Source organism: Homarus americanus, unplaced genomic scaffold (assembly GCF_018991925.1).
Source record: "Homarus americanus isolate GMGI-L3 unplaced genomic scaffold, GMGI_Hamer_2.0 scaffold11022, whole genome shotgun sequence".
NCBI classification, from domain to species: Eukaryota; Metazoa; Arthropoda; class Malacostraca; order Decapoda; family Nephropidae; genus Homarus; species Homarus americanus.
In genome coordinates, this window is record NW_024737068.1 from 3,496,675 (window position 1) to 3,512,815 (window position 16,141).

General features: G+C 45.2%; 1 protein-coding gene across 1 annotated transcript; it reads right to left on the reverse strand.

The window, feature by feature from the left end:
• Nucleotides 1-12,445: 12,445 nt before the first annotated feature.
• On the reverse strand, nucleotides 12,446-15,829 carry LOC121873053. The gene is made up of 3 exons (XM_042376368.1): nucleotides 14,267-15,829; nucleotides 13,270-14,161; nucleotides 12,446-13,092 (listed from the first exon to the last, which is right to left on the reverse strand). Exons 1-3 carry the CDS (start codon nucleotides 15,827-15,829, stop codon nucleotides 12,446-12,448), a joined length of 3,102 nt encoding a protein of 1,033 aa, XP_042232302.1.
• Nucleotides 15,830-16,141: the final 312 nt, after the last annotated feature.

Sequence of the window (16,141 nt, forward strand, 5' to 3'; positions counted from 1 at the left end):
GCTGCGGAGAGAGAGTGCATTTATGGAGTTGGCTTTGCCATCCGCCAACTCATGGTGCACAAGCTAACTGAAATGCCTGTTGCGATCAACGAGCGTCTCATAATGCTCAGAGCCCACTGAATCACTCACGGCATGCATTTTTCATCAGTGCACATAACCCCAATACTGTGCCGCCCATATGCAGAGTAGTGATTAGAGACTCCCGGCAGTCATCTCTGCCTGTCCCCGTCGCTACTCGTCCATCGCCATAAGATTTTTCGGGGTATAGGGGTTTTGATGATGATGTGGAATATGATGAGCTGGATGATGGCTGCGCGTGAATTGATTTATGTGATGAGGCAGGAGCGCAGGCTGCAACCACACATCTTGGCATTCCCTTTTCCTGATCCATTGGTGCAAGTGTTGCAACGATTGGGGAGAGGGAGAGTTATAATGGACTGTCGATAGCCCAGTTTGTTGGGTTTCGCCTTAGTAGCATTACCTTCGTCCACCGGTGTAGTCGTTGGGTTTCCATGGTGGTCACCTCATCCACAAATACCACCAATGGGGTCTTGCTTGAGCTCTGTAAGCATGTCTGCCTGATGTGGGGCTCCACCGCAGATTTTTCGTTTGGGGCTTACTCCCATAGCCTTTTACCTACAAAAGTTATTCCGCGAAGCACCGGGGCAGTGGTTGGTAGGCACCAGGACGTGCTCACATGCCAGTGGGCCTATACGCTGTCCCTCTGAGGCCCACTGCTACCCCGAGAACCCCTGCTAATCTAGCCTGGGCCCATGAGGCACCCAGTTACCGTGTGTTGCCACGAGGATGCACAGCAGGAGTCTTGATGGCGAAGAGGCTGTGTACTGGCAGGGGAAGACTTATGCAAGTTGCTTCCCTGTTCATCACGAGGGCTAACCAGCGGCAGTAGCTGAAAGTGAGAGGAAGCCAGCAGTGCTTGCACCTTAATGCTGCCACACTAGACGCATTACACCACCTTAAGTGCACACACACACACACACACACACACACACACACACACACACACACACATATAATATAAAATACATTTCTATATATATACACACACACACATACATATACGCACATACACTTACATACATACATTAATGCACACACACACACACACACACACACACATGTTCACATACCTACCACACACTGCAATACCCCTACTCGCTACAACACCTGTCAGACATGCCACGCTTACCTGTGATGTTTGCAATATGCTTACAACAGATACTGAACACTTTTAATGTGCTACATAATATACACCTGTAATACGCCAACACGGGGGAGGGGGGTTAACACAGAGGCCGGTAGATATGTGTAATATTCTGCCAGCTCAAGCTGTGAAATCGAGAATATTACTTGACTTCTTAATTGACACTGTCAAAATTGTCAAGAACAATGAAGGGATCCTACACTGACCACTGGCCTCTTTGGGTGGCTGTCAAACTTGCTAAACATACATGAAACCTTCTGTTTGCATTTAAAACACGGATTACAACACATGTATAATAGACAATATACACCTGCAACACCTACTGTAAAAAAATAAAGGTTGTCCCTCGTGTAACGAAAATGGCCGGACCAAGGACCACCTAGGCATGAATTTGTTTAAGGTGTAGAAGCTGTCGCCCACATAACAACCACGCCCTAAAGGCGGCGTCACAATGGCATTCTTTCGTCGATTTTTTTGCCAACTTTCAGATAATCGTCAATCTTTTTATTGTGCACCGTCACACGTGCGTTTACAACCAACTCGCCAGTTTCCCCCATTCGACAACTCTCAACAATCAAGATGGATCCAACTGATGAAGAAAGCACAGCAATTCTACGCTTTGTCATGGATGCTTTCAACGTCGACGAGCTAAAAAGCGTAAAAGGCGTGCCAGTAACCTTAAGATTTACCAGTACTGTATACGCAAGACATGAAGAGTATTTAATAGCTTACCTGCTGTGAGGCTGTGAAGCTATGGAAACTCTTTCATTATAGACTTTCCTCTTCAGGCTTTTTTGGTGTATGAAGAGTCCTTGTGATCCCAGAGACAACGGCTCTGTCCTATGTGGTCCACCAAGAACTCCACGGAGAGGCGTGTCCATACTTGGGGAATTATATTATCTGTTGGTTCCGTCATGTTTTTGTTATTCCCGCGTGGTCAATTTGTAAACAACAAATGACATTTCCTTACCGTTTTAAAATCACGAAATTAAACATAATAATGATAAATCTTGGGAAATGATTGATAATTAGGTCATAGTAATTTAAGCTTTATATTTTAAGTAAAAATTTTATTATTTTTTTATAAATTTTTTAGTTTAACAAATTTACTGGCAAAGCTTGTAGTACAGTTTGCCTATTCTGAGTAATTCAGTCAGGTCTTGACACTGAGGGTGGTATCAGTTCTCCCTGCCACGCAGGACAAAGGTTCATACACAAAGAAATACATCATATTCATTAACAGCTATAAATGTATAGAGGTCAGCTTCATGTGGGTAATGTCACTGTTCACTGCCATGCAGGACAGAGGTTCGTACACAAAGATATGCATCATATTCATTGACAGTACATATACATATATGTACACACACACACATACACATGTACATACATATACATATATACATATACTGTACATATATATATACATATATATACACATATACACACATACATACATACATACACACATACATACATATAAGTCGGTCAGATTCATGTGGGTAATGTCACTCTTTACTGCCATACAGGACAGAGTTTCGTACACAAAGAATGCATCATATTCATTGACACTATATTATTACGAACCACGCCATCTATTGTGTCATGATCTAACTACCCAGCACTACCGAGCAACGCCATCTAGGGACGAAACCCGAGTATGACTAGTCTTAGTCACCACTCCGGGTTTCCTTTCTCCATATCCTGGTTGTTGCGTCACCTCCTTCAACTCTTCCTCATCAGCTCCGGATCTAGGAGAGTTCAGTTCACTCTCGGAAGTGACCACACTTGGTTTACCTATCCTGGAAACCTAAGGCACAGTGACTACCTACCATCTTCTTCAATATTCAGCCCTACTCGTCAGACACTTCAGCACTGCACTTGAGTATTGTAACCCTATATTACCTCCCACCTCCACTTGCTTCAGATTGTTGTATGTTGTATAAATATTGTTACGAGTTGGGGATTTAGAATATAGTTATACGTCTACCCAGATCCCAACAGGTAACAACAACAAAAAACAAAGACAATCGGACTATAAAAGGGTAGACAAAGGATGCGAGTTTTCGTTGTGTATAATAAAGTACCATAAATTCCTTAACAAAATATTCAGCTTATAAATTACCCTTAACCAAACTTAACCTAAACATTAACAGTATATACATATTAATACAACATAAACCATTTTGAAGCAAGTGGACGTGGGGGAGGCAATACAAGATACAAGTACTTAAGTGAGGAGCTGAGATGGCTGACGAGTAAGGCTGAGTATTGTAGAAAACGGTAGGTAGTCACTGTCCGTAGGTTTAGAGGATAGATGATCCTGTGGTCACTTCCCAGAGCCAAGTGCTCTCTCCTCGAATTGGAGCTCACAAAGAAGACTTGGAGGAAGTGACGCAACAACCAGGATATGGAGAAGGGAAACCCCGGAGTGTTAACTAAGAAGAGTCATACTCGTGTCTCGTCCCTAGATGGCGTTGCTCGTGGTGCTGGGTAGGTAGATCAGGACAATAGATGGCGTGGTTCGTAGTGCTGGGTGGAGGGGTTCGTAACAATATGTATATACTGTTAAGCCAATGTTGCATATGTTTAAGTTAAGTATGGTTAAGGGTAAATTATAGAAAGCTGGATATTTTTTTTTACGTTATCATAGTCATCAGTCTGGTCTAAACAGTTATAATCTCTACGAGCCTTACCACATAATTTAGGAACTAACACCGACACCCACTGGTCCTTAGGCCACTCATTCTTCCCGGCTATTTCCTCAAAAGTCCTAAATGACCCGTCCATATCTGATTCATCAAACTCGGGAACAAGGGTAGAAGCATTAGCAGGGTTAAAAGCAGCTAGTCTCTCTTTTAATGCCACTTCTTTTGATTTAAACTCAGATGTTAAGGTGACTTCTGTCTCTTTCACCTGTAGTTCTTTCAGTCTAACCTCCTGCTCCAACTTGGCCTGTTCCAACTTTACTCTTTCCTCATGCTCCAACTTGGCCTGTTCCAACTGGAGTTCTTTCATTTTGATTTGGAACTCGAACCTAGCTCGTTCTATTTCTAAGGCGTCTACTCTTTGTGTTTTTTCTTGAGGGCTAGCCAGGCCTGAGGCAACTTCTGAGTGAGGAAGGGTGGTAGATAGTGGTTGAAGTGTATTGGACATGAGCGCTAATTGGTCAACAGCGGATTCTTCTAAAACTTCTTGTTGAACCAACATTTCAATTACCTGATTTTTTAACACTTCCTTAGTCATTTGCTGTGAATATGGGATATTGTAATAGGTGGCTGTTCTTTTCCATTCTTTCTTCAGGATATTAACACGTAATTTAGATACGGAAGGATTTTCAATAAAATCCTGGAGATCAAAACCTGAGGTGGTCATTGTTAAGAAAAACTAGATAAATTAACTAATGGCCAAAAAGATAAGATAAGTGGCTTACCCTAGAAAATATCACGGCAGTGGATAACCAGAAAGTCCCGGAAACTACCCAAGTTATACCTAGGGAAATTACACTTATGAATATTGTTCTTCTGATAAGATCCTTAAATAAGGATAAGAGACTTGGAAAGATACTTGAAACAGGAAGGGCGTATTACGGATTAATATAAAGATCCGGATAAACAACCCTTGAGTTACTTGATTATTGACCCGGAATGAGATAATGAGAAGAACAATAATTGAGGCATTATAATTATGGGGTCCTGGTAGAGAGGGGCGTCCCAAGATATCACTTCACCCTAAACTAGTGACTATGGAGCAGCCTACTCTGGAGCGAGGGTACGGCATTAAACAGATCCGGATTCTTCCCTACACTCGATAAGACTTACTACAGGACTGCCTACGTGTAATAACAGGTAAGCCTTATGACACTCGGAACCTAATATCCTACGTCTGTCACTCATACTGTACGATAATACCAATATATGCACCCACATATGAAGGGAACTTTAAACCACCGTAAAGCAATTGTGAACAGAAGTGACTGGGAGGAATAATTAACAAGGAGTAACAAGGGGGGAAGAAATATGGCACTTAAGGTCTGGTCCTGTCACGGTCGCCATTTGTTATGAGTTGGGGATTTAGAAACTGGTTTAGAATATAGTTAAAAGTCTACCCAGATCCCAACAGGCAACAACAATAAAAAACTAAACAAACAAAGACAATCGGACTAAAAAAGGGTAGACAAAGAATGCGAGTTTTTGTTGTGTATAATAAAGTACAATAAATTCCTTAACAAAATATTCAGCTTTCTATAATTTACCCTTAACCATACTTAACTTAAACATACGCAACATTGGCTTAACAGTATATACATATTTATACAGCATACAACAATCTGAAGCAAGTGGGCGTGGAGAGGTTAATTTAGGGCGTGCGGCTGAGGTGGCTGATGCGTAACCTTGCTGGTGGAGTCACTGGGCAGTAGGGAACGTGGTACTTTCCAGCATATTAGGTCCTCCTCTGATGATAACCTTGGGGACGTGAGTGGTAGGTCGAAAGGTCCCACACCTACCCCCCCTGATGCAACCAAGTTTTATTGTTCTTACTGTAAAAAACCAGGCCATACGATCCAGTCTTGTAAACACCCAAAGTGTCGAACTTCTAAAAGTAGTTCCCTGGATCCCAAATTCAAACCAATAGCAACCACCAATGTGGAAAGGCCCCATCAGGATCTCTTCTCTTCATTCACCTATGAGGGAAAAATTTCAACCAGAGAGGGGGTCTCGTTCTTTCCCTATTTGTATACTACGTGATACGGGTGCAACACAATCTATCCTCCTGTTTAACGTCATTCCTGATATATCTACAGCATTTACTAATGAGAGTGTTCTAATTTCAGATCTCTCATCCAATTCTTCCCATCCCTTAGCTAAAGTGCACCTCCAATGTCCCTTGATTACTGGGGAAGTGCAAGTAGCCGTTAGGAAAGATCCAATGCCAGTGAGCGGCATTCATTTATTATTGGGTAATGACTTAGTAGGAGATCTAATGGTTCCCAACATAAACACAGTCGACTCTCCCTTACCTGTCAACTCCACCACTGACCTTGAAGAAACTAGTCCTCACCTTTTCCCATCTTGTGCTGTCACCCAGTCACAGAGTGTGCGAAATGGGTCCTCTTCATCTAAAACCACCTCCAATATCTTCCTACCCACAGAAGATCTGTACAATAAGACCATTAGTAAGGATGAGCTCATTAAAGCCCAACAATCTGATCCATCTTTGAATAAACTTCATCATGCGGCAGTTGAGGGTAAAGATTTTAACACCCTTCCTTGTTTTTATTATCAGGAAGGGGTTTTGATAAGGGCCTATAGACCCCCTGAGCTTACCCATCTAGACACGTGGTCTGAAATACATCAAGTGGTAATTCCCTCCTCAGTCAGACCAGCATTAATTGCCCTTGCCCATGATGGTATTTCAGGTTATTTGGGAATCCTGAAAACATATATAAAGCTCCTCCAACACTATTACTGGCCTGGTCTTAGGAAGGATGTGTCAAAGTACCTAAAATCTTGTCATATTTGTCAAATGGTAGGAAAACCAAATGAAAGTATACAAGCAGCTCCCATTAAGCCCATCCCAGTATTTTCTACACCATTTGAAAAGATTGTTGTGGATTGTGTGGGCCCATTACCAAAGACTAAGAAGGGAAATCAATTCCTGCTCACAGTTATGGATACCAGTACACGTTATCCTGAGGCTTTTCCCCTTAAAAGCATCACTTCAAAAAATGTAATCAAACCTCTTTTGCACCTTTTCACTTCAGTGGGCATTCCTAAAGAGATCCAATCCGATCAGGGCACTAATTTTACAAGGAATCTTTTCAAACAGGTGATGAAAGACCTCAGTGTGGACCATTGTACATCTTCGGCTTACCACCCACAATCCCAAGGTTGCTTGGAACGGTTCCATCAAACTTTCAAATTAATGCTAAAAAAATACTGTATAGAAAACCAAAAGGAATGGGATGAAAGCATAGAATTGTTACTCTTTGCCATCAGGGAATGTCCCCAGGAGTCATTGGGTTTCTCACCGTTCGAGTTACTATATGGGAGACAAATTAGGAGACCCCTTAAAATAGTAAAGGAGCAGTGGTTTGACACTCCATCTATTAAGCCCGCAACAGTTTCCCAATACATTGACACTTTACGGGACAAATTAACTGAAGTCCGAACCATTGCTCAGTCAAAAAGTCCAAGACAAAATGGTGAAGTCCCAACCTAAATTAGTTGAAAGATCATTTTCTCCAGGTGACAAAGTGTTACTCTTTCTACCCATTCCAGGCTCTCCCCTTAAAAGCAAGTTTACTGGTCCCTATATAGTTACTAATAAGCTATCTCCCCTCAACTATATAGTCCATACTCCTGATCGCAGAAAAGATTCACAACTTGTTCACATTAATCTCATGAAACTTTACCATTCCAGGCAGTCAGAGGAAGACATCCCAGAGGCTATAAGCCTACCTGTATTGCATACGGCTTTGTCAGAGCCGGAGCCGGAGACAGATGACATGGACCTATTGGAGAATTTAGACTTCCCTCTACCTAAAGAAAACCCTGCTAACAGTCACATACTCAACAACTTGGATGAGTATTTTTCTGTTCTGAATCCATCTCAAGCAAAAGATCTCACTAAGTTATTATCAACATTTCCTAAAGTCACGTCAGACCTCCCAGGGTTTTGCAATATACTTAAACATGATATTAAGCTAATCTCAGATGATGTACAACCCATTAGGCAATCAGCATATCGGCTAAATCCACAAAAAAGAGAGAGTATGAAAAAGGAGGTAGATTTTTTGTTAAAACATAACTTAGCTGAGCCTAGTACCTCCCGCTGGGCTTCACCTTGCCTTCTCATTACAAAACCCGATAGCAGTTTTCGTTTCTGTACCGATTATCGTAAAGTGAACCAGGTCGCTGTCTCAGACTCCTACCCTTTACCTTTGATTGAAGATATAATAGACAGCATAGGCTGTGCAAAATTTATTACAACGGTGGACTTGATGAAAGGATATTATCAAGTGGGACTCACGGATAGGGCAAAAATAATCTCAGCATTTATAACTCCATTTGGTCTTTTTCAATATTTGGTTATGGCGTTTGGCTTTTCTAATGCTCCGGCCACATTCCACAGGGCAATCAATTACCTGATTCAGGACCTAGATGGGACGTTCGCCTACCTGGATGACCTGGTGGTGGTGTCGGACGGCTGGGACGAACATCTGGTGCGTTTGGAGATACTGTTCACACGACTGCAAGAGACTGGATTCACCATAAACCTGGCTAAATCTGCTTTTGGCCGGGCCTCATTGACTTACCTGGGACATATCGTTGGGCATGGTATGGTGAAACCCAAGGACGCAAACGTTAAAGCCATCTTGTCCTTCCCCACTCCAAGGACGAGGAAGGAACTCATGCGCTTCCTGGGGATGTGCGGCTACTACCGCCGGTTCTGCAGTAACTTCTCCAGCGTGGCCGGACCCCTCACAGACCTTACCAGTTCTGCGGTCCCTTACATCTGGAACCAGAGGTGCGACCAGTCTTTCCACCGCCTCAAAGCCTTCCTTGCCTCCAAGCCTGTAGTCCACCCACCTGACTACACCTTGCCCTTCCATCTGCAAATCGACGCTAGCGGTGTCGGAGTGGGGGCTGTGCTCCTACAACCCGACCCAACCACTGATGTCCTTCACCCTGTGGCATACTACTCCGCCAAGTTGAAAAAACATCAGACCAACTACTCGACCATAGAGAAGGAGGCCCTGGCTCTGGTGTTGGCAATAAAGAAGTTTGAATGTTACCTCCAATCTCGCCCACAAACCACCCTAGTCTTCACCGACCATAACCCGCTCACGTTCATCCAAACCAACAAGACCTCCAACCAGCGAATCCTCCGCTGGGCTCTCCTCACCCAGCCCTATAATCTACAAGTCCGGCACATAAAGGGGGTGGACAACCTGATTGCGGACTCCTTATCCCGAGCTCCAGTGGAAATGCAGCAGCTACTCTCCAGACGCACCAGGTGATCACCTCCTTCGCGCCCGCACTACGGAGGTCTTTGGAGGGGGGTGTATTACGAACCACGCCATCTATTGTGTCATGATCTAACTACCCAGCACTACCGAGCAACGCCATCTAGGGACGAAACCCGAGTATGACTAGTTTTAGTCACCACTCCGGGTTTCCTTTCTCAATATCCTGGTTGTTGCGTCACCTACTACAACTCTTCCTCATCAGCTCCGGATCGAGGAGAGTTCAGTTCACTCTGGGAAGTGACCACACTTGGTTTACCTATCCTGGAAACCTACGGCACAGTGACTACCTACCATCTTCAATACTCAGCCCTACTCGTCAGACACTTCAGCACCGCACTTGAGTATTGTAACCCAATAATACCTCCCACCTCCACTTGCTTCAGATTGTTGTATGTTGTATAAATATGTATATACTGTTAAGCCAATGTTGCATATGTTTAAGTTAAGTATGGTTAAGGGTAAATTATAGAAAGCTGGATATGTTGTTAAGGAATTTATTGTACTTTATTATACACAACAAAAACTCCCATCCTTTGTCTACCCTTTTTTAGTCCGATTGTCTTTGTTTGTTTAGTTTTTTTATTGTTGTTGCCTGTTGGGATCTGGGTAGACTTTTAACTATATTCTAAACCAATTTCTAAATCCCCAACTCGCAACAATATATATAGGTCAGATTCATGTGGGTAATGCCACTGTTCACTGCCATGCAGGACAGAGGTTCGTACACAAAGAAGGAAATATATCATATTCATTAGCAGTATATATAGGTCAGTGGATCACATACATTGGAGTCATATTCTAATTGAAAACTAATCAGTGTGGGCTAGCAAATTTGGGATAAACAGCAAGAATGTCCTCAAGCACATCTGATTCAATGAAGTAATTACATAGTTCAAGATACAATAAGTCAGGTGGCCTGAAGTCTTTGACAGTGTCACATTCAATAACATAGTGTTCAAGTGTATGCTTCAGAGATTTATCACAAAGTTTACATGCTGAGTGTTCCGGTATGGGTACAGCGTTACTAACTTGCCAGATGTGTCTGTATCCTACTCTAATTCAGGCCACGACTACAACACATTGTCTGGTTCTGTCCTTATGCTGGCCATACCGGTACCTATTGTCACAAAATTTGTCATATTTACTAGTGCTACAACTGTCAGGTCTCTCTGCATTTCTCACTTCTTCTAGATCAGAGTTCATGATTCTGACTTGAATGTTTGTAATTACAGCATTGGACAGGCTTAGGTCACGGTCAACATTTTCTTTCTTACATGCCTCATTGGCCAGTCTATCAGCACGGTCATGATACCTGATTCGAACAAGGGACGGAATCCACACAAGTTCGATACGAAAGTTGTTCTCATTGGCAGTTATCACATTCCTTTTAATATCACATACAACTTTAGACATAAAGCCTGACGGGCTGTTCATTGATTTCAAAGCACTTTGAGAGTCACAGAATATCACCCCACCTCCATTTTCTTTGAGGTAGTCTGTGGCTAAGTAGATTCCAGTTACTTGAGTTTGTGTTGTGCTGGCCCAGTTGTTCAGCCTTTGTTTGTTTGACACTATCATCTCTTTTTCTTTATATATTACTGTAAACGCCTTAGTTAAGGACGTTCAGGTGACGGGCAAGTCGAAGGGAATGATTGAAACCCGTCTTTTGACCCATTCAATATTTATTGATGTGGTCAAAACCTGCAGACAACAAGGCGTTCATTAGTATTACGTGGTGATCCTTCTGATACAAAATTAGTTAGTCCCACACAATTTATCTTAATCATAATTGATTATTGAGCATAATGACATGATACAAAGTTCATAACTCTATTAATCTTAGCTACACTTCATTCCGCGTTGTCTTATTGCTCCAGATAAGACAGGAACGAGTGGGCATAATTAGTCCACAATATTTCAGTACTGAGGGGTATGTCATCACTTTGGCTGTACTTACAAGTGCGGGTCAATGCGAACCAGTATGGTGTTCCAAGGGAAGATAGTTCTGTGTAAATTGTTTCAGTACAAAACTCGGCCAGGATTAGGAGTTGTTGTTCACTACTGCTAGCAAAGTGTTGATCCTCACAGCATCACTAGAGGGGGCAGTCTCCTGGAGTCCAGGTGGCCACACCGCCTTTTAAACCATACATTAGCAGTCATGATCTCTTCTCCGTAAACACTGCCCACCCCCTAATCTTTGTTGGGTAAGGCAGCAAAAAGGTCAGCACTGACACTAGTGTTGACGCCAGCGATGAAAACACTCCCGGCGATGCCAGCACTTATGCCAGTAGTGATGACGGTCCCGGTGGTACAGAGTCCAGGTGGCCACGCCACCGTAAACACCGCTTACCCCCTAATCTTTGTTGGGTAAGGCAGTAAAAACGTCAGCACTGACGCCAGCGGTGAAAACACTCCCGCCGATGCAAGCACTTACGCCAGTGGCGATGACACTCCCGGCGCCCCCCAGCCAGCTGCCACATCTGTCAAGGCAACAGGTCGCGTGGTGGGGGGGATCACTCGAGAGGGTGATCTGTGTCATGAGATCCATGACGCCCTCTCAGCGCTCACACCACTGGTGATGACACTCCGGTGGTAAACACACCCCCCAGTCGCTACATCTGGTGTGGTAACAGGCCGCGTGTGGGGTGGAGGAGGCACATGGTTGTTGACACCAACGATAAAGCCAGCGGCGATAACACTCCCGGCGCTGGGCAATCGCCCAAGATTTACAGTGTGGCGTGTTCAAGAAGGCATACACGGGTCACTGGCCTTCGGAACTCCCCAGATACTGTTTACACACGTACCTGGCGCACCAGACCATCAGCTCCTGGGACCACTGCCGTGGCCCTGCCCAATGGCCATTTGTTGTGAGGAAGATTTTCCCCAGTGACGAGGACGAGGTCGCCTTCCTGTAGATTTCGGGTTGGTTCTATGTACTTCTGTCTTTTGCGGAGTAGTGGAAGGTACTCCCTCACCCAGCGTTTCCAGAAGCGGTCTCCTAGGAACTGCACGTGCCGCCACCGTCGTTGATATGAGTCCTTCAGAAGACATCCTCCTAGTGACAGATCAGCGTGTGGGCCACCGTGGAGGATGTGGGCTGGTGTAAGCGCTTCCAGGTCCCTCACGTCGCTTGAGGCAGGGGTGATGGGTCGATTATTTATGATTGCTTCCACTTCACAAAATAGCGTCTACAGTCGATATTCATCCAGGACTTGGGTTCCCACAATTGCTCTGAGAACCTTTCTGACTGTTCGGATTTGCCGTTCCCAGACTCCTTCCATGTGTGAAGCCGCTGGAGGGTTGAATACCCATTCTATATCTTTCTTCTGAAAGTGTCTGTTTATGCGTTCATCATTCCTCCAACTACGCACTGCCGCACGGAGTTCCTTGCAAGCCCCGACCATGTTGGCGCCATTGTCTGAACGAATACGTTTCGGAGTCGTACCCTTTCTGGCGATGAAGAGGACAGTAGTGTTTAGGAGTGCATCTGTATCTAGAGACTCCAACACCTCCAGGTGCATTGCACGAGTAGCTAGACAGGTGAATATGCAGCCATATCGCTTGGTACTCTTTCGTCCTTGTCTTACTGTGAATGGGCCAAAGCAATCAGTGCCCTTGTAAGTGAAGGGACGCTCCCCGGGCTTGGTCCGGTCTTCGGGCAGCATGGCTTCCCTTTGCCTAGTGGGCTTCCAATTGTTACGGCGGCAAGTGGCACACTCCTTTATTATCTTATCGAGCAGAGGGCGGCAACGGGCTATCCAGAACTCACACCGGAGTATGGACAGTGTATGTTCTCTCCCGGAATGACCAGCGCCCACCGCGTGTGCTTCCCGCGCTATAAGTTTGGTTACTGGGTGGTCTCTGGGCAGTAGAATTGGTTCAGTTCTTTCTTTGGCATCTTGTAACCTTCCTCCTACTCTGAGCAGCCCGTCTTGGCCTAGGTATGGCTCTAGTCAGTACAGTTGACTTTGTCGTGGCAGTTGTCGGTGCTGCAGGAGGCTCATCTCCTCACCATAGGCCTCCTGTTGCAGGAACCGAATAATGGCCCACTTGGAATTCCGCAGTTCAGGCAATTCCAGCGGCTTTGATGTTGCACCCTGAAAGTCGTGTCTCAGGATACTGGATACTCGCCTGATCCAGGATACACCTCTCTGCAGCGCATGCCATGATGAGTACCTGTTCCATAGCAGCTTCATGATGGCATCAGCATTATTTCCTGCTGTGGCTAATGACACCGCCTCGAGCTTAACCTCAGGATCATTCTCAAGTTCGTGTCTGATTTCCGGTTTTATCGGCCAGTACTTCTCAGGTAGAGACAAAAAAAAAGAACCATCAATCCATCTGCATTCTTTTAACATGTCTTCAACAGGTATGCCTCTTATAGCATCTTCTGTTGGATTCCATCTTGATCGTACATGTATAGCTGAGATCCTGTTGGCAACGAAGGTATGGAAACGTTTCTCTAGGTTGCTAATGTACATGATCACAATCATACTGTCCGTCCAGAACACGGATTTTTCAAGTGGGACTCCAATTTCACGCTTGATTGTCTGGTCTACTCTTGTCGCCAGGACTGCTGCACAGAGTTCTAGCCTTGGGACCGTTAGCTGTTTGAGAGGGGCCAGACGAGCCTTGCCACAAACGAAAGAACATATGGCATTACCTTCATTATCTACTGTCCGTAGGTACGTTACAACTGCATAGGCCACTTGTGAGGCGTCACAGAAGTGATGGAGTTGCGATGAGGTGGCACAACCCAGGCCCCCAGGTCTGTAGCAGCGAGGAACTTTGAAGTTTCGCAGTGATTTCAAATCTTCAAGCCAGCGCAACCACTTGAGAAGGTTTTGCTTGGTGATGTCTTCGTCCCAGTCCTTCTTCCGCCTGCATTCGTCTTGAAAAATGAGCTTGGCTTTGATGGTGAAAGGGCAGATGAATCCTAAAGGGTTGTACACCGAGCTTACCACTGCAAGTCAGCCCCTTTTTGTCGCTGGTCGGGTGGGAACCTGAACCTTTGCTGCAAACTGGTCTCCAGTCAGGTCCCACATGACTCCCAAGGCTCTCTCCGTGGGTAGGTCTTCACATCCCAGGGTCACTTCCTTCACTCCAGCATGTCGACTTTCAAGTGGTATCGTGTTGAGGACCTCTTTGTCGTTGTTGATCCATTTTGTGAGTTTAAAACCTCCCAGGGATAGAAGATGTCGCAACTGCCGAGATATCATAATTGCTTCTTTTGGTTCAGTTACTGACAGGAGCAGGTCGTCTACATAGAAGTTTGATTTCGCTCTATTTGCGGCATCCGAGAACCCATCTCCGAAGTCTTGGAAGGTCCGTTGCAGAGCATAGGCCGCGCACGAGGGACTCCACACTCCTCCGAAGAGATGCACTGTCATCCTACATGTCATTGGCGTTTGTGTCAAATCTCCACCTTCCCACCAGAGGAATCGTAAAGTGTCTCTGTGCTCGGGGTTTACCTTCACTTGATGGAACATTGCTTCGATGTCGGCCATCAGGGCGATCGGCTCTTGTCTAAACCGCATGAGTACTCCAATCAATTTGTTGTTGAGGTCTGGTCCTTGGAGCTCTTGGTTGTTGAGTGAAGTCTTCGTGAAGGCTGCTGCATAATCGAAGACGATCCGTACCTTGTCTGGTTTATTGGGGTTTAGTACTGGGTGATGAGGCAGGTACCACCTATTTCCACCGGACTTCGATAATTGCCTTCGTGGCACCCTTTCGGCGAAGCCTTCATTGAATAATTTTTTCATCTCCTCCTTGTACCGTCGTCTCAACCTTGTGTCCCTCGATAGGCGTTTCTTTAGTCCCAGTAAGCGACGCTCGGCGAGCGCTCTGTTGTCAGGTAGGCAGGGCGGTTGACGTCGGAATGGAATTGGGAATTGGTATTGTCCCTGTACTCTCTGTCCAGTCGACGAACAAAGCTTGATGACCCGTTTATCCTCTACCGATGATGGGGAGCCATCTCCCGGGGTCTGATGTAATGCTTCGATTTCCCAGAAGCGCCTCACCTGCTCTTCCAAACGAGTTTTTTCTGTAGAGGCAGTCAGCATGGAACATTCCGTTGTAAACCTGTGAGTTAAATTGCCCATCAGGGGCCCATTAATCGTCCAACCCAATCTTGTCCTTATTGCAAAAGGTGCTCCATCCGGCCCCGTCCGACACTCGAGGGGAGTCAGGGCATCTGGGCAATCTTGTCCAATCAGTAACTCTGCGACTCGTCTGTTTGGTGGAAGTGGAGCAAGTCCTCGAAGATGTCCCCAAGCATCTATGTCTAGGGCTGTAGCTGTTGAGTTTTCTAAAGAAGGTGGCAGTCTGTCAAGTACTAGTACCTTAGGAAGGGATATGGGGCACTTCGCTCTCCGGGTGTTAATGCCTCTTACTTCCAGATCTACTTCTGTGGTGTTACATTGTTCCCCTTGGGTTAACGTGTTTATGAAGAGTGATGTTGGTTTCCCTCGTATTCTTAGTCTTTCGACCAGTCCTTTGGCACAGTAAGACCTGTCGCTGCCTGTGTCCAGTAGCGCCGTGGTTCTCTCTGATCCTGTAAACCCCTTTCCCATAACTTGAACTTCTAGTAGTGGGAGCGCGACCTTGTCTTGGCTTAGTCATTGATCTCGCCCTCTTACAGTAGTATCCACGTAATTCACATATGTCCTCTCTCCTTGCTTGTTGTCGGCTTGGTCGAACCGCCTCAGCTGATTGCCTTGGTCATCTTCTTGGGGCTCTCTCTTTCTATTCTTTCTTCCTCCGGTTCCACCACTCTGTTCTCTATCGTCGAAGTCACAGTCCTGGCGCTCTCTCTTGAATCCTCGGTTGTTCCCTTTTGCCTTCCTTGGCGGCACACCTGCCCCTTCCTTTGGCAGGTGGAACCA